We start from the raw sequence: 23,787 nt of genomic DNA, 5'->3' as shown, positions 1-23,787 counted from the left end.
TGTGAAAATGCTGATCATGAGGTGTGAGCTGTCTGACCTGCGTGAACACCAGGTTCTCCGAGCTGCGGCTGTCCAGACTCAGGACAAAGCGGATGGACTGGAAGAGCTCCTGGATGCTCGCTCTGAACTGCTCCTCCTCCATCCCACAGGTGGCTCTCGAGTACAGGATACGAGACTGGACGATGAACTTGAACAGGTACTCCAGAGCCTGAGGAAGCAGACGGAGACGTGCGGTCAGCTATCAACTCTCTAACAATGAATAAGCACTGAGCACTGGCTTGGTTTGTGGTTGATCATCCAGAGAAAATCAATACATAAAAGAAATGTTTCCAATTTTCAGCTCTCATAACAGAATATCTCTTCACATGATCTCATCAGGAAAGGAAACGTCTCACTTTGCGCTCATCGGGATCGGCAGAGATTTTTTTTAACTTCTTTCTCTAACTCACTTAAATGGCGTCTCATTACTCTTCATCAACCCTTCTGTTTGACTGTTTCCCCGCATCTTACTAATTAATCCCAGCGGGATGAGCCAGGACAGACCAGTGAGGACGTGTGTGTGATACTTTACCCTCATGGCTTCCTGGATGTGGTCCTGCCGGACGACCTCAGCCGAGCGGTCCATGTACCACTTCAGACATCGAATCAGCTCTCTGTGGGTTTGAAAATTTGAGTGTAAATATCATCATCATTAAATTCATCTTTTATTTAAAACCCCAGAAACAAATTGAGGGAGAACCTTAATGTACAATGGTGCAGAGGAATAAACATACAATAAGAGAAGATGGAATCTAAATGAAGAAGAATAAAAAAAGGAAGAATATGTGGCATCCATCCTGGAGAACTGGGACAAATAATAAAAACTTTAAAAACTATTAGTATCAGCACTTTAATTCAGATTTTTGGTGAAAATATATGTGTATGAAATATTTGTTTTTTTTATGAAATATTTTGGTTTGCTTCAAATTTTTAAATTTGTAAACTTGCTCTGTGCCAGGAAACACCCTCATCCCAGACAATAATCCACAACTTCAAACAATTTAAAAATGTGTTTAAGGCCTTCAATATCTAAAACTAACAATTTGTCAACTCTGTAATTTAATAAAAAATCAAAAACACTATGAAACACTATTAAAACACTAGGAAGCTGGCCCGATAAAAGGTTTAATGGCCAACAGTTTGATCCTTTAAGATATATTTTTCCAGCGTAATTGAAGAGCATAAATCAAAACCCCTTGAAAGTACGTTTTTGTCCCAGTTCTCAAAAATGAGTGACGGCTAAAATAAGGTCAAACTAACTATGATAAAAGGTAAAAGTTGCATAAACAAAAAAAATAAACAATACAAGCAATTAAAAATTAAAAACAATAAGAATTATAATCAGTGAAATGAGCAATTAATTGGAACTGGATATTCTATGTGGTATTAATGAAGAAGAATGAATAATGAATCTGAAAGTGTTTTTGACGCAAAATTCCAAGTATGTGGGGCACAGTAACATGAGAGGTGTCTAAGTCCCGATTTTTATGTTTGCTTTGAAAACATTCAGTAAAAAGAAGGAAGTAAATATTGTTTTACTTGTATGCCAAAGCTCCAGCAAAATGGTTCTGGATGTAGGAGTCCATGACGGGTCTGAAGTGGTAGAAACGGCTGTCCCTGAGCAGGTTAATGATGAACACCTGAACACACGTACACATGTGGACGTTACACTTATTTCCTTTGCTTCCGGACAATATAAATCTCATAATAGTATACTGATGAGCTCCTTTGATTTTCCTACCAGTGACTGGAAAACCAGCGGCCCGTATTTATCAGTGTTGTCATCTAAAAGACAGAAGAGCGTATCCAGGACATCTCGCAAGAACTGTGTAGAGGAGAAAAAGGAACAACACTCAGCACATTAAAGGCTCTGCTGGCGACTAAAATAGAAACAAAGGGTAGCCCCTTCATCCAAAACAGTAGCAGATGTTTTACTTCAATTATTTATGAATACTTAGAAATGTCAACATGCATTGTGAAGATAAAATCAATAAAAGAAGATAAAGCTCTAAAGGTTTAATCTGATCAATCAATATATAACAAAAATACTATAATATCACCTATAGTCAATAAAATGACACTTTTTTTGTCACAGTTTTTATCTTATAAAACTGAAATTGTAATTTCTTTCTCAACCTAAATACGTTGAGAGGGAATTTTATTGGTCTTGATGCTAAATATTTTGTACATATACGGATACACAGAAGCTAAGTATTATTTATAAATAAATAGATGAATAGATATATAATGTGATGACAGTGACCTTGACAATCTCCTCTCCACTAATCTGACGTAATCGACCGAGGATGTCCAGCACCCTGTCTGGATGGGCCTTCCAGTTCAGAAGAGCCAGAAGATCCACTGAAAACAGAACAGAGTCGAACTGAATCAAACTGAATATGAGGGGAAAATACACGAATAAGAGCAAGTCAGATGTTCAGTTACCATTTTGTGTGAGTTTGGTGGAGCAGAGTATCGTGGAGACCCAGAAGGTTTCTTTGGGGCTTCTCTGGAAGGGCAGGTTGGCCGGCAGGTTGGGGCAGCTGTTGAAGTCCTCTTTACAGCAGGGCAGACTCAGGTACAGGCCCTGGTTACTGAAGGTGGCATTTTCATCACACTGGAGGGTGGACACAGAGGGTCATTAAGGTTTAGAGATATTTGATGGGCTCTTCTATCTGTGAATAAAGGGGCAGCCAGTGACTGGAGATGGTTCCTGTCCTTTTGCTGACTGATGAAAAAAGCACCCTTTTAGCATATTAGCATAATATTTTGAGTAGCTTTCTAGCTTTATAGCATACTAATGCTCCTTGGTAATGCAACAACTTGTGTGCTAACACACAATGTTATTTGATTGTTAAATGATTGTAATACTTAAGTATGCTAACAAGTTGCATACATCAAAATTCAAAATGCTAGCATGCTACAAATGATAGCATGTCTGATAGGGATATATTCTGGCTTCTTAGCTTCCAAATGTTGCTTGCTAATGCAACATTTTTTGTGCTACAATGCAAAAATGAGGGATACTTTAGAATGCTAACAACAAGTCGCATTGATCAGAATACATAACACTAGCATGCTAAAAATATTAGCATGCTTGACAGGGATATCACTCTCTGGATTCATAGCATACTAATGATAATTGCTAATGCAAGATTTTTTGTGCTATGTTATTGTAAGGATGACACTTTAGCATGATAACAGAAAGTTAAGTTGATCAGAATACAAAATGCTAGCAAGACAAAAATGTCTGACAGAGATTTTACACTCTGGCTTTATACTAATCTTGCTTGCTCATGCAATATGTTTTGAGCTACCATGCAAAAATGTTACTCTAAGGATGATACCTTAGCATGATGACAACAATTTGCATTAATCGGAGCAGCAGTCTAAGCATATCTGACAGGGATCCAGCTTTCTGGCTTCTTAGCATACTATTATTGTTTGCTAGAGCAACATTTTTGTGCTATCTTGCAAAAATGTTATTGTAAGGGTGAAACCTTAGAATGCTAACAAGTTGTGTTGATCAGAATACCAAATGCAAGCATGCTAAAGTGTAAGCCTGTCTGACAGGGATCTACTACTGTATATCTCCAAGAGTTTGGGGTCATAGGAGGTTTATAAAATTGATGTATTGATAGTAGTTCAATAATTAGGTTTTAAATACAGCACATTATAAATTCAATCATATCTAGACTTGCTAAATGAAAGGCAACTGGACTTGCATACTGAAGGCTTATTATTTACAACCCTGTGAAAATCTGAAAATGACTTTCTGTGACGCACCTCTCTAACTGCTGTGGTCATTCTTGAATTTTAGGGCTTACAAATGTGGGTCACAGGCTAGAAAAGGCCGACACTAGCCTACGGACAAAGCACTTTAAATGGTGGGGTCAGATCAGTCATCCAAGGCTGCTCAACTATCACAGAGGAGCTACTGTACATGTTTTAGGGAAAATGGATGGTGCATTTCATTACAGGTTTCAGAGCAGACTATGACCCAGGGTCCACCACTGAGAAAATACAATAAAGACCTACAGCGAGCTGCCAGAGCAAGACGCCCCACCAACACAAAAACACCCACCACAGCTGAGGCCGATTTAATGCACTCAGCTTTTAATTTAAAAGCTTAAGACACAAAGGTCAAAGTTAAAGAGACACCAAAGAGTGTCTTTCACTTCACTTTTGTTTTTATATGACCACAATCATTATTACAATCATTATGCACTGTTTTTATATACATCCAAAATGTCTTTTAAACCTTTGCATACCTTGTACACATACAGCTCATGGCTTTCATCTGACAGTGTGGTTCCATCTTCTCTCATCAGAGGAGTGAAGGCAAAACCAAACAGTTTTTTCTCTCCTTTGTCTTTAGCTGAAAGGAAGCACATCATAATATCACCATGCAGCATCTAGACAGCACAAACCGTACTTGTATAACTCAGTGCCTGTGTGATCCAATCTGTCCTAATAAGCCCATGTACTGAGGGACGACTGCCACTGGGCTGCATTACTGACTCACTGGAGCAGTGTCTGAACTCGAAGCGTAGGTGGGACCCCCTGAAACGATCTATGGGAATTGGTAGCTTGACCATCTCGCTCCAGCGAGGGCTGTTGTTGTGGTACAGGACAAAAGAGCGATATTCACTGGTGTTGGGCTCCCCACTGCCCAAACTGATGCAATCCTGAGAAGAAACGAAGCACGATACTGTTAGTGACATATCAAATTAGTGTGTGGATGTATGGGTGGAGGGTTACACTCATCATGACTCATGTATTAATGATATGGTGCATTATAACCCGTGCACATATGTATGTGTCATACTTTGAGTGTGTCCCCGTCGGCGTAGAGTACATAGAGTGTGACTTCGATGTTCTTCTGGACGCTCTTGCCTCCCCTCTCAAACTCCCCCCGCTCCAGGGTCAGATACAGGTCATTGCGTGTGTCACCTAGAACAATTAAACAGGAGAACATTTAATTACAGTGGAATTCACTGTCAGTTTACAAGTCTTGTGGAGAACTGCTGCATAAAAAATGTAGAAACGGCCATGGATGTGTTAAGGAGAACTGAAGACAGCGTTCGATGTGGGACCCTATTCATATATATGACAGCTGATCAGTGGCACATGAGGCTGTCCAGATCTTCTGCATTGTGCGGACCATAGAGCAAGAACACAGAAGACCAGTGTTCTAATGTGTGCTAACTATCGAGATGCGCTGCTTAGTGGTTAATAGAGTATTTCAACATGCTCCTCATATTCTTACAGTGTACATGGAGTGAGTAGCGGTATAACATAAAGTTTTACCTGACTGTTGATAAATTGACTATCCTAACGTTATACTGGAAATATTCACAACCACACAGTGCTGAAATATAGTGACATTTTGATGGACTAAATGATGTTCAACAACAAATATCTACCCAGGAAGGGGGGCTTGTATTCTGATGTCAATGTATGTTAGTATCGTGCATTAACAATCGCTCAAACGAGCCCACAAAACAGACTATCAATTTCCATTTACAAAGGTAAATGAGACCGAATATATAAATTATGGGAAAACATGAATATTATATTCTGTATACCTGTATTCTTGACATGCATTAAACCAACATCGTAATTTATTTGTGTACTCAGAGCTGAGATGGTCAGTAATAAATCCTGCAAAACTAGTCCCATTCTGGTGAAATACAAGGTTTTTAGGGAGTCCTTTTTACAGATGTCTCATTTATAATGCTGGTCTCTGGTTCTGTTGCAATACTGCAAGTGGCCACTGGGATGAATTGGCTCCTGTAAGTAAGACCCCCTATCTAGGTCTCTTTATACATCCATGATGTGGACATGAGGTTACCAGACCTACATTAGCAGCTACTAGCATAACATACACAAATCTCCAACAGAACTGTCAGCAGTCGAGTTGCATTGTGGGTAATGTTTTTGACAAGGAAGAAAAAGCATATAACTCTTTTTCTACTGATTTGTCTTTGTTTCCTGTAACGCTAAATCAGCGGAGCACTCCTTTAACCTTGACACACCAGCTAGGACGTCATGAGCAAAATCATCGCCCTACAGCACCGTCTCAGCCTCTCTGGCTCCAGGTTCAAAGTTACCCTCAACAAGAAGACAAAGACATCTGAGAAATTCCCAGACTATGATAACAAACACGTCCCCTGCCTCGACAATGTTAATAAGTTATAATGTACACGTCAGCCTCTGCTCCGCAGACAAACTGCGAGCGGTCAACATGAATTAAGCTGCTGTATGGACTAAGATGTGCACCACACATCATTGTTCTTGTCAATGAGAAATGACCCCGCTGAGTTGTTATACACTGTAGCTCATGACTGGCTCAGCACCTTTTGTGAGGTCAGTGTTTAATGGAATAAATATCAGTGGCAACAGTGCAGGAAGATATTGCAGTTATTTATAAAATCAGATTATAGTTATTTATATCCAAGTCATTTCCTTGGGGACGGATGAGTCACAGGGTTGATATTGGGAGGTATTTCAGGCTAACTGGAAAGGAGCTGGAAAGGAGAGGAGAATAGAGGAGAAAGGAGACAAGAGGAGAGGAGACAGGAGAGGAGAAGAGAGGTGCAGAGAGGAGACGATGATACATTCTCAGTAGACACAAAGCAGAGCAGCGCTATCTGATGAAATATACCGAAATAAACACACACCTCTCCTTTTGTCTCCTTCTTTAAGTTATCTTTGAAGACCTCTGCTCTTCATAATTTCCTCAGCATCTGACCTAAATGCCGATCTCTTGCAAACAGAGTGATGGACTGAGTGTCTCCAAAACACCAGTGGTGAAAGAAGTTCTCAGATCCCTCATTTATTTATGTCTTTATCTATAAAGACCTCCTCCAGTGAAAATCACAACCTTGTTGACATGTCCATGGGGTGTTTTTCATGTGTTACAGGACATATCACAAGCCAAATAAGCAGTAAACACCATGCCGGAGCATTTCTTGCTTTGAAACTGCGTAGTCTCAAAAAACGGATTCAGTCAGGCTGACATCATAAACATAAGGAACCAATCCTGTTAATCAAGGTTGTGGCGCTAAACATATCATTAGTGGCGATGCCCAACCAACAGGAGAAACCAGATGTAGCTAGTTACTGTGATTAGCTAGCATAACAGAGGAGAAGCCAGGTGCAGCTACTTACGGGTAGAGGTGGGGGCTGGGGGTGTGGAGAGGGCTGGAACTATTTGCATATTCATAGAACCTTGAATACTTAATGAAGACGAGGTGTAGAGCTATATTTAAGTCATTCTTACAAGGTATTTTAACTTATTTTGCAAAACATCATATCAGACACAATTAATTATTTCTTGCAGAACATCTTATATTGTTTAAGACATGACTGGAGGTGGACTTAAAAGCTGCAGTAGGCAGTTTATTTTTGGTGCTATTGGGAAAAAGTCCTAGGCTTAATGTAATTCAAGAGGTCTGAGAGAAAACTTCTGATCCTCCTCTTGGCTCTGCTTTCAGCCTTTAGAGCGTCTAGTCTGGCCAATCACAGTTCTGTAAACAGAGTTGACTGTTGAAACTGATATGATATAAATGGCTACTCTAAACTACCAGAATCAGTATAATCCTAACATTCCTGACAGCTGAACCAAATGCAGTGATACTGTTTTTACTCTGCTGCAATGTATGTGTGAAAGCCAAAAAATCCAGGTGCTCTTTGAAAACATAGTTAATTCGGTCGCACGTATAGCAGCTACAGAGATCATCTTGAGGCAAAACTCTGTATATTAGGTATTTATCCTGATCACTTCCCTGATCAATATGTGCCTGCCTCAGGCAGGGAGAGTGATCATGTGTAGATGGAAAAGTGTGGTTATGGGAAATGGCTTCCTGCTTTGACTTTGGAGAAATTAACCTATGTGGTCTGAGGGAAATTGAATAAATTTAGAGAAATATGGGACACTTTTATGCGATTCCTGGGAGGTCTTAATATACAGTGTTATATATATTTTTTTATTTATTTACCTTTTTTACATAGCTTTATTATATTCTTTATAAATATATACGTGTATATTTATTTGTCTTTTTTCTTTTCTTTTTCTTCCCTGAATATTTGATGCTGAGGGTGGAGGAACTGGGGCAACAATTTAAAAGAACTCAATTACAAGCAAAAGTCCTGCAAACAAGGAGTTACTTAAGCAAAAGTACAGAAGTACCATCAGCTACATGTACTTAAAGTATCAGTGTGTGAGTATTATATTATTGTTACATAATTAGATTGTTAATAGTGATACATCAGTATTATGAAAATGTAAGTGGCATTTTACTGTTGTAGCAAGTCTGTGTGTGTCTATTTTTAACTACTTTATATACAGTTAGGTTGTTAGTGTTCCCAACCTAAGGGTCGAGCCCCTTGAAAAGGTCACACGATAAATCTCGAGGGTCATGAGATGATTAATTTGGAGCAGCAGTGGCTCAGTCCGTAGGGACTTGGCTTGGGAATCGGAGGATGTCCGGTTCAAGTCCAGCACAGACAACAGCATGAAGTGTGGACTGAGGCTGGAGAGCTGCCAGTTCACCTCCTGGCCACAGCCGAGGTGCCCTTGAGCAAAGCAACCACCCCCTAACAGCTCAGGGCACCTGACTGTGTGGCAGCGGCCTCAATCTGACATCTCTCCATACTTTGATGCATGTGTATTGGTCCTGTTTGTGCATGTGTTTGTATTTCAGGCCTGTGTGGGTCAAAATAACAACAGAGTGAAATAAATTTAATTTCCCCAAGAGGGATTAATAAAGTATGCTTTCCTCTTTTTCTTCTAGTGAGGTTGATCCTTTATCTGACTGAGGTTTTTTTTTGTTGTTGTTGTTGTTTAAGTTAGAATCTGCGGCCCCGACCATGTCTCTGAAATATCAGTAGTTTAACTGTGCTGTGTACTGATGAATCTGTGGTGCTGTCCATGGTGCTGAAGTCGAAGACAGGTATGTAATTGTCTCACCTTTCTGTCAGTTTTTTCTTTTTCAACCAAAATAGGCATTTATAAGACATGCACTCCTGTTAAAAATAAACAAATAACCTACTTAATACAGTGCAATAAGAGCTACATTTCTTCTCTGGTCTAGTGGTTTATAAATATAAAATTGAATCAAATGAAAATACTTCAGTAAAATACCTCAAAATCAGGGCTAGGATGATACTTGGCTGCCTGATTGCGATTCTTAAGTATTACAAGCACAGCAATATTACACTTTATTGCAATTTTTGTTTCCTTTTCTAAAACTAGACAATGGGAAGAAGTTGAATCACACACTTCTAAAGACTGTATACTATGATTCATATTTCCAAAAAGAATGCACATCACACATCTGTCAGTCTCTCTGAGTTTTATGTCAGCTGCATCACAGCTAAGCTTCATAAAATACTTTTTGAAATAATCTGCTACATTTATATATTCCTGTTCATCAAGTAGTGATCAATGAATATATATTAAGATATAAATTAATGTGATCAAGTGGTGGCTGTATGAGTTTTGACCCTTTGAGGTTGCTGTAGCAGGTCAGTGTGGAGTGTTGAAGAAATATACGCCTTAAAGTCTGAGCACATGTGTAGTTTTATGCAAACTTGTGAGGTCAAATAGATCCATTTGTTCAGATAATATTACTGAAATCGCAAGGCTAATTTCCATTAGCGCATTAATGGTAATTCCCATTATGTGTTATCACAAAGCTAACAGACTGTGTTTGTTATTTAGATATATTGAAAAATCAATTCAGGAATCATAATAAAAAGACTGACAATACTTAAGATGATGCTTACATAATATTTTTTTTTCTTCCACCCCCACTCAAAATTATTACCAGCGTGTAACCTTTAGTAGTGAGCTTGGACATTGCAAACACTTTACGTCACTCTTTCCTTACAAGTGTGCAGGAAAGACTGCAATGGCTGTGAAAGCACACAAAAGGGCAGATCTAGAGCTAATGTTCGGTTTGTCCAGTCTGGGCTACTGTAGAAACATATCGGTGCAACATGGTGACCTCCATGGAAGAGGACCCACGCCCTCTATTGATATAAATAGCTCATTCTAAGGTAATAAAACACGATAATTCTTATTTTGGTGTGATTATACACTCATGAAAACATACCTATGAATATTATATTACATTTCTGCCAAAATCTGCAAATAGATCTCCATAAATCTTACATACCGTACCTTTAAGTACACTGCTTGAGTAAACGTACTTAGTTACTTTCCATCACTGCAAAATACAGATACCGCACATGCTGTGAAACCAACTTGTAAATAACGATTTCCTCATCACCACAGCCCACTTTGTTCTCCTCTACATCGTTCTAATGCTACTTTCCCCTGATTCTTCTGTTGACTCTTTAACCCTCCTCTTAGCTCTTCTTACATCCGTCTTGCCCCGACCCTCTGCTCCTTCATCTGCATCCTCTGTACTCTGATCTGTGACCTTCTGCTCTATTCATTGCTCAAAGCCATCTGGCCTCTGGTCTCCACCTCCTCCCTGCACCTCTCTGTCCCCATTACCGCCCACTGCTCTCTGCCTCCTTACCTGGCAGGATGACATCTGGGAAACCCAGTTTGCGTGTGAGTGCCAGGGCCCTGTTGAACACAGCCTGGTTCTCCCGTCTGATCTGCTCCAGCTCACCCCGCAGCAGCTGCAGGGAAATGATGAGGCCTGGAGGCAGAAGAGGGGGGGGTGGGCATATGAATGTGTGTGTGTGAATGGGGGGCAAAGGGCAGATGTAGAAGTGTGGGGTCGTGGGAGGAAAGTGAAATTGAAGGAAAGGAAAGCAAATGGACGAAGACGAAGAGGAAGGGAGACGGGAGAAGGGAGGGACAGAGGGGTATTTAAAGGACATTAGTCAGAATGTGGGGGAGGAGAAGACAGACAGAGGAGTGGATGGAGAGACGTGATCAGAGGCAGGGAGAACAGGGGGAGGGAAGAAAAAACCATGTTGTGGAATTACGTAAAGAAGCAAGAAGCAAAAATATGGGTACAAACAAAACCTAGTGACAGATTTTTGTGAGGCATGAGTCATATATCAAACTGTGAGAAGCTCATAGAAAGACAAAAAATAGTGATTGAGGCGAGTTCACGCTTACAGTGACGCCATTTTGAAAATTCCACACAGCAAAGACACAAAGTGACCTGCATTACAGCGTGTTTTCTCCCCCCAGGTGATTATTATCATAGTAGCAGTTAGAGGGGGAGAATATACAGTAATATCTGCAGTAATGTGGAGTAAATCTAATTTAAATTGATAAATATCAGGGCACAGTGTACTACAACTTTAATTTTAAAACCATTTATGGATAAAATACAAGAAAATGTGTTTTAGGCTCATCCAATGAAAGGAATTAAAGTAACAGTTAGATATTTTGGCAGTCATGCTTACTTGCTTTTAGTGCTGAGAATAAATTATAAAATAAAAAAAATAAAAAAATGAAGAATGATCTTTTATTTTATGTCAGTAGCAGCATATCTTTTGAGAAACAATGTCCTGTTTTCTCAGAATAATAGAGTGACCTTGCTGGACACAGTTTTCCTTGGAACTACCATGTTTTTCTACCATGTGATTGTGACATATGTTGGGAACTCTTTGAAAACAAGATGGTACATCTTAAGAGGTTTATCTTAATAAATACATTTGAACACTTTCTTTCAAAGAAATAGTCTATAAAAGCTGTTTACAGCATTTTCGCCATTACGCTGTTGCTGTTGATTTTTGTTGTTGTTGTTTTTTGAGCAAATGAAATTCCATTAATCTCAATCGTACTAGGGCAGAGACAGAGATCTCAAAATCTCTGCAAAATACAACCAAAACTGTTGGTTCTGATACTCAAACATCATGCTTGCATAGCCTCCTCTTAAGCCAACATACTGTTGGCAACTGTCCTTGAACGAGACCTGGACCCCCTACCTGCTTACTGACTGTGATCTGCAGTGGATTATAACATTAACAAAATAATCCCTTTAAATTCTAACCATAAGAGTGGAAAAGGTGTGTATGTAACAGTGGAGAGCTTAACAGGTCTGTGGAAACAACATATTTACCATAGTTGGTGCTGGGAGCTGAGTACTTGGTGTTGGACTTGCGGATGATGTTCTCGTGTACCTGGTACCACTCGTTCTCGTTGTTACATCTGGGGGGAGAGAGAGAGAGAGACAGTTGGGGAGGGCTGTTAACAACGCACCCATTAGTGGGTCCAGATGGAGGGATTGGGGACTGCGCGCATGGGGACTACATGAACAGCATGTGTCCCAGAGACGATTTCCTCCTGGAGAAAAGGTAGCAGCAGGGGGAGGTGCTATCAAGCAGCACATTAGCCCAAATGCACAGCTCACTAAGCAAACCTGACAGCCAGCTCTCTACCAGCCTTTTTCATTACTGTGGGCCCGTAGGCCCCTGGGATGGCATGGGGAAATGCACAGACTGGAGCGTTATAGGAGCCGACAGTTTGGAGGCAGCTCAGCACTGAATCACTGCTTGCTTTTTAAAGGGAAGAGCTCTTCGCCTCGGCAGAGAAATCCAATAAAAACGACAGCTTTCTATTCTGGAAATCTTTATTTCACACTGAGCTGTTTAGTTATCCTGAAAATACTACAAAAGAAACATGTCACACAACGGGATGGCGAAGCATGAATGACCTCTGACCCCGAGCAGACGCTGAGGAGGACAGAGGAGATGCAAGGAGACATTCAAGCTGTTGTGTGACAAGAAAAAACGCTGAGCTTGGTGTTATTCTTCTTTGTCCTCTAACTTTGCTCAATTATCTAAGTGTCATCTCTCTAGGTCTATTCCCTTCTCCCTTTTCTCTGTCTCCCCTTCCTCTCCTCCTTCGCTGGGTTGGCCGGCATACAGGAGTGGCTCTCTTTGGCGAAGCCTAACAGAACCAGCCAGATTCACAACACGCCAAGTGCCCTATCTCAGGCCCGGGGTGAGCTGCTATTGATTTTCCAGAGGACACTTCATTATCATTCTGGTCAAAACACACCAGGCATCAACAGTGAAGCACTAGGTTGTCATGCAAGACATTTGCAGAACATTCACACGTTCCCGCCTCACTGAATAGACTCTTTAACTCTGTTTCATAAAGTCCAGAAGCCAGAAGCCACTTTAAAGGGATAATTCAGATTATCTGATGTGATGTTGCATGAGTATGTATGTATCAGTTTGTGTATACTATTATTAGAGTATTTTTACTGCTTTACTTTGCCATTAGGCAGCCTATTTGTACAGGAAACATTTGTTATATAAGCCAAATATCAATCTCTCCAAACCAACCAAACTCCATATGCAAAATTAATAATTTTACCTCACAGAAGACAGGAGTTGCTGGTCTATTGTTGCCTCGATCTGTTAAGTTTGTTTGAGTTATTTTGCAACTTCTGTATTTTTAAAAGGCTGTTCAGATCTACTGCGGTCACACAAAAACTCAAACAAACTCACAGATCGAGGCAGCAGTGGTTCAGCAACTCTTGTATTCTGCAAGGTAAAATGACTGATTTCAGTTATGAATATTTGTCTTGTGGTTTTAAAGGCTGTCTGAGGAAAGCAAAGTAAAGCGCCGAAAATATAGTGTACACTTAAACTAATATAGATTTTTAAGTGAGCCTTTTTTAAGTGGCTGAAATGCCTTTTGTTGCTGACCCTGTTCACAGCAGGACATTGTGTAACTTCCATGCTCATGCTCCTCTCTGCTTCTCCAAACTGGGGGTGTGCTGACTGACATCCACTGTAACGCACTAACCAAAATGCATTTTTTTTTTTTTGCGCTTCTGTGTTCATAACCAAGAAGAAGAAGAAGAAGAGCTTCAAGTATACTCACGTATAAACCTTGAGCACAAAGTCCTTCTCCTCTTTGAGGTCTGTGATGGTGTGGAAAACATCACTCATGGCAAGAACAGCGCAGCCATAAGGTCGTCTGTACTGCACATGAGGTGGGCCTTTCTTTGAGTCGTTCAGCAGCATACGGCCTGCAAACAAAACAGGAGAGGGACATGCTAAGAAGCAACGCTGATTCACCAGAGGTTCCTGTCAAAAGACATGAAAAAGATATGGAAGCCCATCTCCACCAGTAAAAGAAAAGAAACATACCCAGGGTAAATCATGATTATGAGATAAAAAGTCATAATTATGAGATAAAAAGTCACAATTATGAGATAAGGTCAAAAGTTTGGGATAAAAAGTCTTAATTGTGAGTTAAAGTCATAATTATGAGATAAATATTCATAATTATGAGATAAAGTCAAAATTATGGGCTAAAAAGTCCTAACTTTAAGATAAAAATTAGTTTTTTTAATCTCAGAATTATTTTTTATCTCATAATTATGACTTAACATGGGTAATTTTTGCTTTTATTGGTGGAAATGAGCTTCCATAAGAAGACATTTTTGAACAATGTACTTTATTTACCAGTTCTTACGACATGTGCAACAATGTACAGGTCTCTCTTCAAGTCTTTACTGCTTAGGTCCTGCAGAGAAATGGGATGAAACGTGTTAGACTCCTAAAAGAGTTTAAATATAGAACGTTTGTATTTATGTCTAGAAAAAGTGTTACCGTGAAGAGAGCACACAGACGATCAACTTTCTCAGGATTCTTTGGTCCGCCATTTTTGTTCAGTTTCACCATGAACTTCTCGCTGCAAAAGAAGCCAGATCACAGTTTCAGAGTGTCTGTCGGCCAGAAAGCCTCAGTCAATCTGCTGGACGGAGACAGTGTGTGTGTGTGTGTGTGTGTGGTTGTCTCTCTGGCCCTGCATGCATACAGTATTCAGTGTAGGATCATTCAGGGCTCTTCTATGTTCACAGAGATTCCTCCGCGTACCTGATCTGTTTTGCCTCGCGAGTGTCGTACAGAGAGAAGAAGACGTCCGCATCCTCGCTGATGCTGTTGTAAGTAAAGCTCTTCAGATTGATGAAGAGGTGGTGCGACACGGGGACACGGCAACCGTCACCATGGCGCTGTCTCGTGCTATCACCCTGGGAACGAAGGAGAAAGTGACCGCTAACAAGACGGGTCCTCACTGCGAGCCAGGCCAAGTACCTGCCACTCTGTATATACATTAGCTTGTTTAGCAGATCAATGTGGGTACAGTAGAGGGTGAATAATTCATCGATATATGCTCTGCACCGTATTTCTTCCTGTCACAAGTGCATGCAATTCACAGTAAACTGAGTAGACATGTATGTTGCGATCTAAATAAAGAAATGAATGAATGAATGATGGGAAACTGCAGCTCTGGTGGGTCTGTAGTTGTTGTTAAAGGCTGCATGGAGGGAGCATTCGTGGGATGAGAACGTCTGCATTTATTTAATGTATGACAACAGTGATTACATCTAGCTTCCTGTTGGAAAAGCCTGTCTGACAGCAAGCTAGAGCAAAAATATTATAAATTTAGAGTAATCTTAAACTGACATGGATTTTTGTTTTTAGGTGGACTTTTTTTAAGTGGCTAAAATATCCATTGTTCCTGACCCTGTCCACAGCAGTACATTGCTTAGCTTAGTAATTGATAAGAAACTCAAAATAATCCGAACCATCCCTTTAACGTTATACTTGTTTAGTAACTGTACAGTAGCATACAAATGATGTGTTTTGGTTATACAGGAGGCTCATTTGGCCTGAAGGCATACAGTATTTTGCTACATTCAAAGAGAGCCAGCCAGCCTGTTACACTAGTTTCCCACTCTTTGTGCTAAGCCAAACTGGTGGTTACTTCTGGTGTTCTCATCTAACACAAGAATCGTACTCAAAATGTCAACAAAAAACTATAAACTTTTCGTTTAAGGCCTTTTCCCAGTAAGTATGACCTCAATTTAACCTTAACAGGATGTGTACAAGGGTCTAGATGAAAAAACAGAAATTACATATTTAAAATATTGCCTCCTTTAATGGAGTCAAAATGCAACAAGTCTTGAAAATGGTGTTTCCACATAAATGAGATTCAGGGGCCACAACTATCTAAAGTGCCCTACAGTACCATTTGTACAGACATCTTGGGGCATATGTGGTCCCAGTGGGAATCAGCCCACTCTGGCAGCGTTGGTGTGAGGCTCTTATGGAGCATGATCATGACACCATGTAATTTAACTTTTATATCAAGGGCTTTTAACCCTACAAGCTCCTCAGTAGAAGTGCAACTGCGGAAAATACTCCAGAATCTGGAGATACGTTTTTTTTTAATTCTTGCAGGAGTCTGGGTCATATCAGGAGCACATCTTCAGGTTTTTTGATATGCTTAGTATATGATGTAAAACATATCAACCACATATAGAATACAATGTCCAGATACATCTAAGGTTGCATACGCATTAAATAAAATATCCAAATATGCCCTCATGCATACATTAAAATGTGTGGACTAGAATATGACCGAAACTACAGCATATCATCATTCTCTGGAGTGTGTGTGCCATTCAAAATACGGCACCAGTCATGTTGGAAAAATATCTTAATTCCATATTCTGGTGGTGTCAAATTGGTTACATTTACAATGCTGTGATCGGAACATGGATTTCATCATATATATGGGTTTTAACGTGGAATATCCAGGCAAAACCATCTCCGGATTCTGGGATATTTTGTGCAACCAGAATTACAGTAAACCAAATGAAAAGAGCCATAGTGTCAGAGCCAGCGTGCCTGGACTTCAGGACACTCATTTGGTGCAGAGTGTTTAGAAAAGAAACATGAAATGAGAGTTAAAGAAGAGACTGGCACAGGATGAAAGGATCTGATGATTTGGTAAACAAACAGCTTTGAAAAGACTATACCTGGTTTGTGCTTTGCTGACCACAGTGTCTGCTGGATACATGCTAAAAAAGAGTGAAGTTCAAAGGAAAGATGTCAGATGAGTCGGTCCATTCTTTACTCTTCCCACACAGCATTGAACTTATTTACCTTATAGCAGCTTCAGACACACAACCTGAGCAATGCCTCGGTCGATGCTTCAAATCTGACAAAAATTTCACCTACGTGCATCGCAGAGAGTGGCTATACTACTTCTCCTGCAGCGCTAATAGAAGCCCACATGAGGCAAAACGTGAGCGTGTGGGAGAGGAGAGGACAAAGCCAGCATCGCCCACACACACCTCTCTGCTCGGCAGCCTAAAAGAACTCCTCTACTCCCCTACCTGAAGAGGTGCCAAGGCCTTGTGCCCTGCCAAAAACAAGCTTCACTTTCATCGACAGAGTCAGGAGGCTTTTTGGCAAGGAAGAGCTACGCTGTTGTTTCTGGACGGAGCGTTTAGTGCACAAACATTCTGTGTGCAAAGCTGAGAAACATGGCAATGGGATAATGGGAGGCTGCGGGGCAGTTGGAGAGTGTTTTGATCAGCATATGGAGCTCCAGCTACTGACCAGAAAGGATCTCCCTCCTAGATAACAGTCTCCAGCAGTAGATTTCATAACATCTGTGCCGTAATCGCATATTTCTAAAATTGGATTTGCTTCAGTAAGTCTCCTCTTTCTGTGTGTGTGTGTGTGTGTGTGTGTGTATCATCCCATATCACTAAAATACATTTGAGGCATTATTTATTTATGGAAATATGTCCCTATGCAGTCTGGTTGGTGGTTTAAGGCAACCGAGACTAAAATATGTAATTTATTTAAAAAAAACAACAACAATAAAAAATTCATGTGTATGCATTTTTCTATACACTTTTAGAAATAAGGGTTCCAAAGGGTTCTTCCTGAAGGACTGAGGTTCTACCAAAAAACATTTGCTTCTGTAGAACCCCTTTTTTGATGAAAGGGTTTGTCAAGGGTTGACTCCATTGAGAACCCTGTTCATCCAAAGAACCGTTTTTGGAAGGGTCTCTTTCAAAAAAACTCTTTCATCCTTGGTTCTTTGTACCATAACATAAATGGGTTCTCAGTAGAACCCCCTGGGTAGGTTCTAGATATAACCCTTGGAAGAGTTCTCTGTAGAACTCCTTGCATGGGTTCTGGATAAGACCCTTTGAATATAAAAAGGCAGGGCAGAACAGATGGTTCTAGGCATAACCCTTTACGGTGGGCTCTCTCTCTCTGTAAGAGCGAAGGGTTCTGAACGGGTTGAACCGTTTTAAAAGGTTCTAGTTAGTGTCTTTATTTTTCAGAGCGCAGCCTCACCTGGGCCTGTCACTCTGCATTATGTCTGCGTTGCTTGCTGGCAATCACACCTGCGAGAGTCACGTGCATGTAAGGAAAAGGGACACACTCAATATGGCGGTAAGATAAGCATAAAGAACAGGTCACATGAGGCTGCTCCAACAGCTGAATCGTGCTCTCTCTCTCTCTCTCCCTCGTGAGTCACCTTCTTATGGATGATTTGATAATCGGTACATTCACACATCCCTACACATACAACAACACGTTCTTTATATGTAAAACCAGGCTGTGCGATGAAAACAAAGGTTCACGCCGAGGAAGAAAAGCTCTGAATGTGTAAAAATAGCATCATTTGAGTCATTGCAACAGTTATAGTAGTATGTGCATGCTGCAGAGTAAGTATTTAATTGCATTTTTATCCTTCAAAGAGTATACATTTACATCATTAATTCATCGTGATTAATAATTCATGGGCTGCATTTGTAGAGCATCCACTGGTTCGAGAATAATCCCAACCAACGTACCAGTTTGTATAGCTCCGATATGCTGATCTGGTCTGGATCCACCATTTCAAACTCTTTCCTGGGAACGAGGTCTAAGCCAAGGTGCCTGGTGAAAGAGGGATAAGAGGTGTAAAACAAAGTAGACAAAAAAAAAAAACACCAGTGAAGAAAGGAATCAGTATATCAATATGGAGCTCTACACATCAAATCTCTGTTCTTTTTCACTGCAAGATAGTTTTTAATATATTAAAAAAAATACTTTCCTGCACAAAATCTGTACAGCTATTTTATTTACAACATATTGTACATATTTTTGTCATTTTCTAAATATATTTTATTGTCTTGCTTTTTATTTTTTTATACTTTTCCACATACTATATTTATTGTTGTGCAACAAATCAGCAAGGCAAATTCCTTGCATGTGAAAACCTACTTGGCAACAAACACTGATTCTGATTTAAAGATAATAAGGAAAGCACAAATATGTCTCTATGAACTTTGTAATATATATGTATATATGATCCTCAAACATCCCTCTGTAAACATGCCTTTGTACATTTACTAAAATACCGTACTTGCATAATAGTTGTAATAATTCTGTTACATGCTCCGTTATGCTAACTTATACATTTAAATTTAAGGGGGAAATATTGTTTCTTTACTCCACTACATCTATCTGACACTTGTAGTTACTAGCTTGCATATTAAAGGAATAGTTTAACATTTTGGAAAATATTTCTGGCAGAGGATTAAATGAGAAAATTGATATGACTCACATGTCTTTATGGTTAATATGAAGCTACAGCTGGTTAGCTTAGCTTAGCCTAGCAAATAGACTGGAGACAGTAGGAAACATCTAGCCTGGATCTGTCTGACAGTAGAGAAATCAGCCTCGCAGCACCTCTAAAGCTCAATAATTAACATGTTATATCTTGATTATGTAATCTGTGACAAAAAATCTAAGTGTAAAGAAGACACTTTGCTGTTTTACTCAATTTACTGGGGGCGGTGATGTGCCAGACTATCTCTTGGCTAAGCACAGTGACTTCCTAGAGTCTCCGCTGGTTGCCTGGCAACTGCTCAGGGCCAAGAAACGGTGGTATTTAACGGTGGCGTGTTTCCCAAAATGTCGAACTTTTTCTTTAAGATTACAAAAAATAAATAAAAATACCGGATTGCTTTTTCAGACATCATGAATTGTGTATTATTATTGGTGTAATATTGTATTATTGTGTATTATTATTGTGTAATATTATTGTATTATTTTATTGGTTGATTGAGTAACTACCCAACAGTATTTAAGGCTGTTATATATAGCTCCACCGTGACCAGCTACAACACTGGAATATTGCTTATTTAATTTCCGCATCATTTCAATAATCAGTCATATAACGTGCCATTTTGAATGATTAGTGCTTTTCTTTTTATTTACATGATCATTATTAGTGTTCGTCAGTTTTAACTTAACTATTAAGCTGTCAGGTGGTACCAGGGTGGGGTTCAAAGGCTGAGACTGTGGGCCTCCTCTCAGACGAAGCTTGGAAAAAGGCACCTGCTTACTTTACTTGCTTCGGATCATGATCATTTTATTTAAGTCCATAGACACTCACTGAGCCAAAATACATAACTCTAGACTATACTAAATACATTAAAAAAAGGTCTATTGAAAGACATTTATTTCTGACTCTGGGAAAAACAGTAAAATTCCCTCTTTAACCAAACCACAGGCTATTCTATATCAAAGAGGCCTACCTCCCACTTTGAAGACCTCTGTCCTGGGGTAAAATATCGACAATATAAAAACATTTTCCTCAGAGAGGTAGTGGAGTAAAAATATAATGGAACAAAAATTGAAATAAACAAGAAAAGTGTCTGCACTTAAACCACTTAAAAGTTATGTTCATATAAACTGTCTTCTGTATCAGTTTGGTCCAGAACGTCCAGCCGCAGTTTAATGTCTCTTTCATGTCTCCAGTGGACAGTTTTTCATTATTTGTGTGCATTATGTCATTCCAACAGCTCCATACAACATTTCTGGCCTCTTTGGAAAGAATGTGATCTTGTAGTAGAATGAGGATTTAAGGGTTTGAAGAGTTCTTAACCACTCGACATGGGTTTGTATTAAAGAGACCCATCAATGAGTGTACTGCAGAGGTTTTCAAAGTGGGAGGTGGGGCCTCCCCAGAGGGGCTCCAAAGAGTTTCAAGGGAGACTCAGTTAATGGAAGCAAACAATATTAGTGATCAAAACAGGATCACATAGAAAAGAATAAAATTGTGTGATCTAGTTGAGGAGATATTTTGCGGATACAGTAGTTTAGGAGCATTTTATTGTTTCCCTGTTTTTCCCAGATTCAGAAACTAATAAATACCTTTGGAAAGACATTTCCAGTGTATTTGTTGTTTTATCAAACAGCAATTTTAGGCTACCTATGCTCAACTGTTGAGTGTCTACGGGATCAAATAACATGATTGTGATCATGACTGCTTATTTCATTTATGAGTTATTGCAATAATTAGTGATGTAATGTGTATAATAGATCACTCTAATATATCACTTTGAGTATTACATAATATATCAGTCTTAAACAGGCCCTTCTGCATGATGAGTGCTTATCTTATTATTATGATTATCATAATTAGTGTAAGTCCAAAGTATTACATGTTCAGCAATTCATCATGAAATATCAGATATTTTTGTTGCTGAACTCTTGATTTTCAAAACAATTAGCTGTCAGATGAATTTAATTGGTTAAAATACTGTACGTTCAACATTTCCCTCAGAAATGTAGTAAAGTAAAAACATCATGTAACAAAAATGGAAACACACAAGTGTCAGTTTCTATATCAGTTTGGTTCAAGCAGGATTTTCATGTACAGTTTGGTGTATTAATGACAATGAATGACATATTCAAACAGAGAAGTCAGTTTTTCATGGCCCCAACAAACAATTTCAGATTAGTCTTGTGTATTATCATGTTTTTTCCAAAAACTAAAATATTCTTGGCATCTTTGGAAAGTTTGGGATCCTGTGTTGTGTCAGAATGGGGTAAAGTACAGTACTGAAGTGAATGCACTTTGTTGACTTACACCTCTGGCTCATGCTGTGTTGTATGTCATACTGTGACCCTTCACTTAAACACAATTGTGCATCCTCGAATCACAGAGTATCATCGCCGCTGCTGTGATCTTTTGACCATGAAATTAAATCACGACAGCTCTCAGGTCAGTGTGCACTACAGCGCACTGACCCCAGCACGCGGGGGGTAAAATACAGTGAATCTCAGCCTCCACCTCTGAGTGTGTTTTACTCTAACACATATCATATAATCAATCCAGCGATGTAGTTCAAAGTGAATATCTGTGGACTTTAATGTGTGCAGTGAATCTGACATTAAACTGACAGATGGCCCCTCCACATAAAGCCCTTCCTTAGCTGAGCTGGAGCCCTCACATCTTTATCTGTGTTATGGATGCCTGTCACCGCTCAGTTGGATGGAGTTTGAAACTGGCAACAGTAAGACTATGGCTTTACAGTTCCTCCAGGGGGATGTGCATTGACTTTAAGCCGCTTGAGATTCACTCATCTGCTAAATGACCATGAAATTACATCATAGAGGATGCTGTTACGCACCCACTCATCCAGCGTTGCAGATCGCTCCGGTGCCAAAGAAATATGGTGTTCTTCGGTAGCCAACAGTTAGAAACAAATATCTGCCATTGAGCATGCCCACTCTTTTGATACAAAGCTCTCAGTGCGAGAGGAACTCACTCATTGCCCCAGTCGAGCCGTACGGTGATGTGCCGCTTGATCTCACGAGTCTGGTCCTGGGCGAGATGACCCTGGATCAGCTGCCGACGCAGGTCGATGAGCTCATTCATCACATGGCGCAGCTTATGGAACAGATCCACTTTGTGTTTCTATGGAAGCAGCCGAAAAAGACTTAGTTAGGAAATGTGATCTCCTCCTACTGCAGAATTTATGTGGGTTAAAGACTATTACTGAAAATCTCCCACAATTTACCTGATTTAACAGTGTTTTTTTTATTCTGTAGTAAAGCACCATAACTACAAAGCTGAACACTGAGCAAAACAACATGCAGCTTCTCTGATATCTGCAGAGCCGCGGAGTGGCCATAGAGAGAAAAACATAAATATACACTTGTGACAAAGATGTACAGTGGAGGCAGGATATTTTACAGTATAACAATAAACTTTATTGACCAAAATGACATCAGGAGACTGAAACTGTAAGCCTTCACTAGTATTTTTGAGAAATATAAATAACTTTAGCAAAAAATAGAGCAAAATAGATGCATATATTAAGCTTGAATTAAGAAAAAAGACCAGAAACACACAAAATCCTGCCTATAAAGCTAACAAATAAAAAGAATCTGCATTGTGTTCTGTTAAAAAATGTTTTTAAATTGGCGCATATCAGACAACATATATGCTGATACCAATATAGACTTATAAAGCTATGATAGGCCAAAATAAGGACAATAATATCGGCCCTGGTTTATTTGTAGGGACAAGTATGTAGCATAAACAATACCACACACCACATCATTACAATACATAAAACGCAACAACAAAAACATAAAAGACAGTTGAAAAAACAAACTCAACAGTAAATATGTACCTTAAAAACAAAACTCAGAAATGCTTGAAATGCTATTGCATGCGCACAGGATATAATTTGTTTCCACATTTTTGGATAATTTGTGGGCAGAAGATACAGATGCCTCATTAAACATGGTGGGTAAACTGCTTGTTGATAGCCTGCGTGTTCAATGGCTAAGAGTCACAGAATGTTTTAGCCTAAGTTTTGATAACACACATAAACAGCTTGCACGGTGCTCTCTTTTATTTAGGTGATAAGTCTGTCAAAACTATCAATACTTCAATACTTTGATGCTTAAAACAATACAATATCTATGAATTGAAGTATGAAAAGTTCTAAAGCTATTAAAAAAAAACATCTAAGTGCTGATGCAAGACCTCAGTTCAGTTCTGCCTTTATTGTCCTGTTTTTTCTGTACCAGCACTGTGTGCATGTTACTAATTTAAAAAAAGAAAATAAATTATCTTATTTTTGTGTGCCTATTAGCTTTTTTTGCTTTTTGACACAGTATAGAAAGAGG

The 23,787-nt window shown here is 39.5% G+C and overlaps 1 protein-coding gene across 5 annotated transcripts in view; it reads right to left on the bottom strand.

The window, feature by feature from the left end:
- LOC146325091 (dedicator of cytokinesis protein 3-like) overlaps positions 1-23,787 on the bottom strand; it is an 80,225-nt gene that overhangs the window by 30,719 nt on the left and 25,719 nt on the right. For all 5 annotated transcript variants that reach the window (XM_084720890.1, XM_084720891.1, XM_084720892.1 and 2 more), the window contains exons 6-23: positions 22,416-22,564; positions 18,666-18,750; positions 16,824-16,865; positions 14,875-15,029; positions 14,608-14,689; positions 14,461-14,521; positions 13,874-14,021; positions 12,099-12,187; positions 10,593-10,718; positions 4,868-4,992; positions 4,565-4,727; positions 4,311-4,417; positions 2,485-2,656; positions 2,303-2,400; positions 1,781-1,864; positions 1,579-1,679; positions 572-653; positions 38-208 (exon numbers count right to left, since the gene is read on the bottom strand). In XM_084720890.1, coding sequence (XP_084577016.1) covers positions 38-208; positions 572-653; positions 1,579-1,679; positions 1,781-1,864; positions 2,303-2,400; positions 2,485-2,656; positions 4,311-4,417; positions 4,565-4,727; positions 4,868-4,992; positions 10,593-10,718; positions 12,099-12,187; positions 13,874-14,021; positions 14,461-14,521; positions 14,608-14,689; positions 14,875-15,029; positions 16,824-16,865; positions 18,666-18,750; positions 22,416-22,564 — 2,040 coding nt within the window. The remainder of the gene's footprint in view (positions 1-37; positions 209-571; positions 654-1,578; positions 1,680-1,780; positions 1,865-2,302; positions 2,401-2,484; positions 2,657-4,310; positions 4,418-4,564; positions 4,728-4,867; positions 4,993-10,592; positions 10,719-12,098; positions 12,188-13,873; positions 14,022-14,460; positions 14,522-14,607; positions 14,690-14,874; positions 15,030-16,823; positions 16,866-18,665; positions 18,751-22,415; positions 22,565-23,787) is intronic.

The sequence above is a fragment of the Lutjanus erythropterus genome, chromosome 6 (genome assembly GCF_056507025.1).
Source record: "Lutjanus erythropterus isolate fLutEry1 chromosome 6, fLutEry1.hap2, whole genome shotgun sequence".
Classification (NCBI taxonomy): Eukaryota; Metazoa; Chordata; class Actinopteri; order Lutjaniformes; family Lutjanidae; genus Lutjanus; species Lutjanus erythropterus.
Note: the sequence above shows the minus strand (reverse complement) of the source record. Positions and strands in the feature narration are given on the sequence as shown.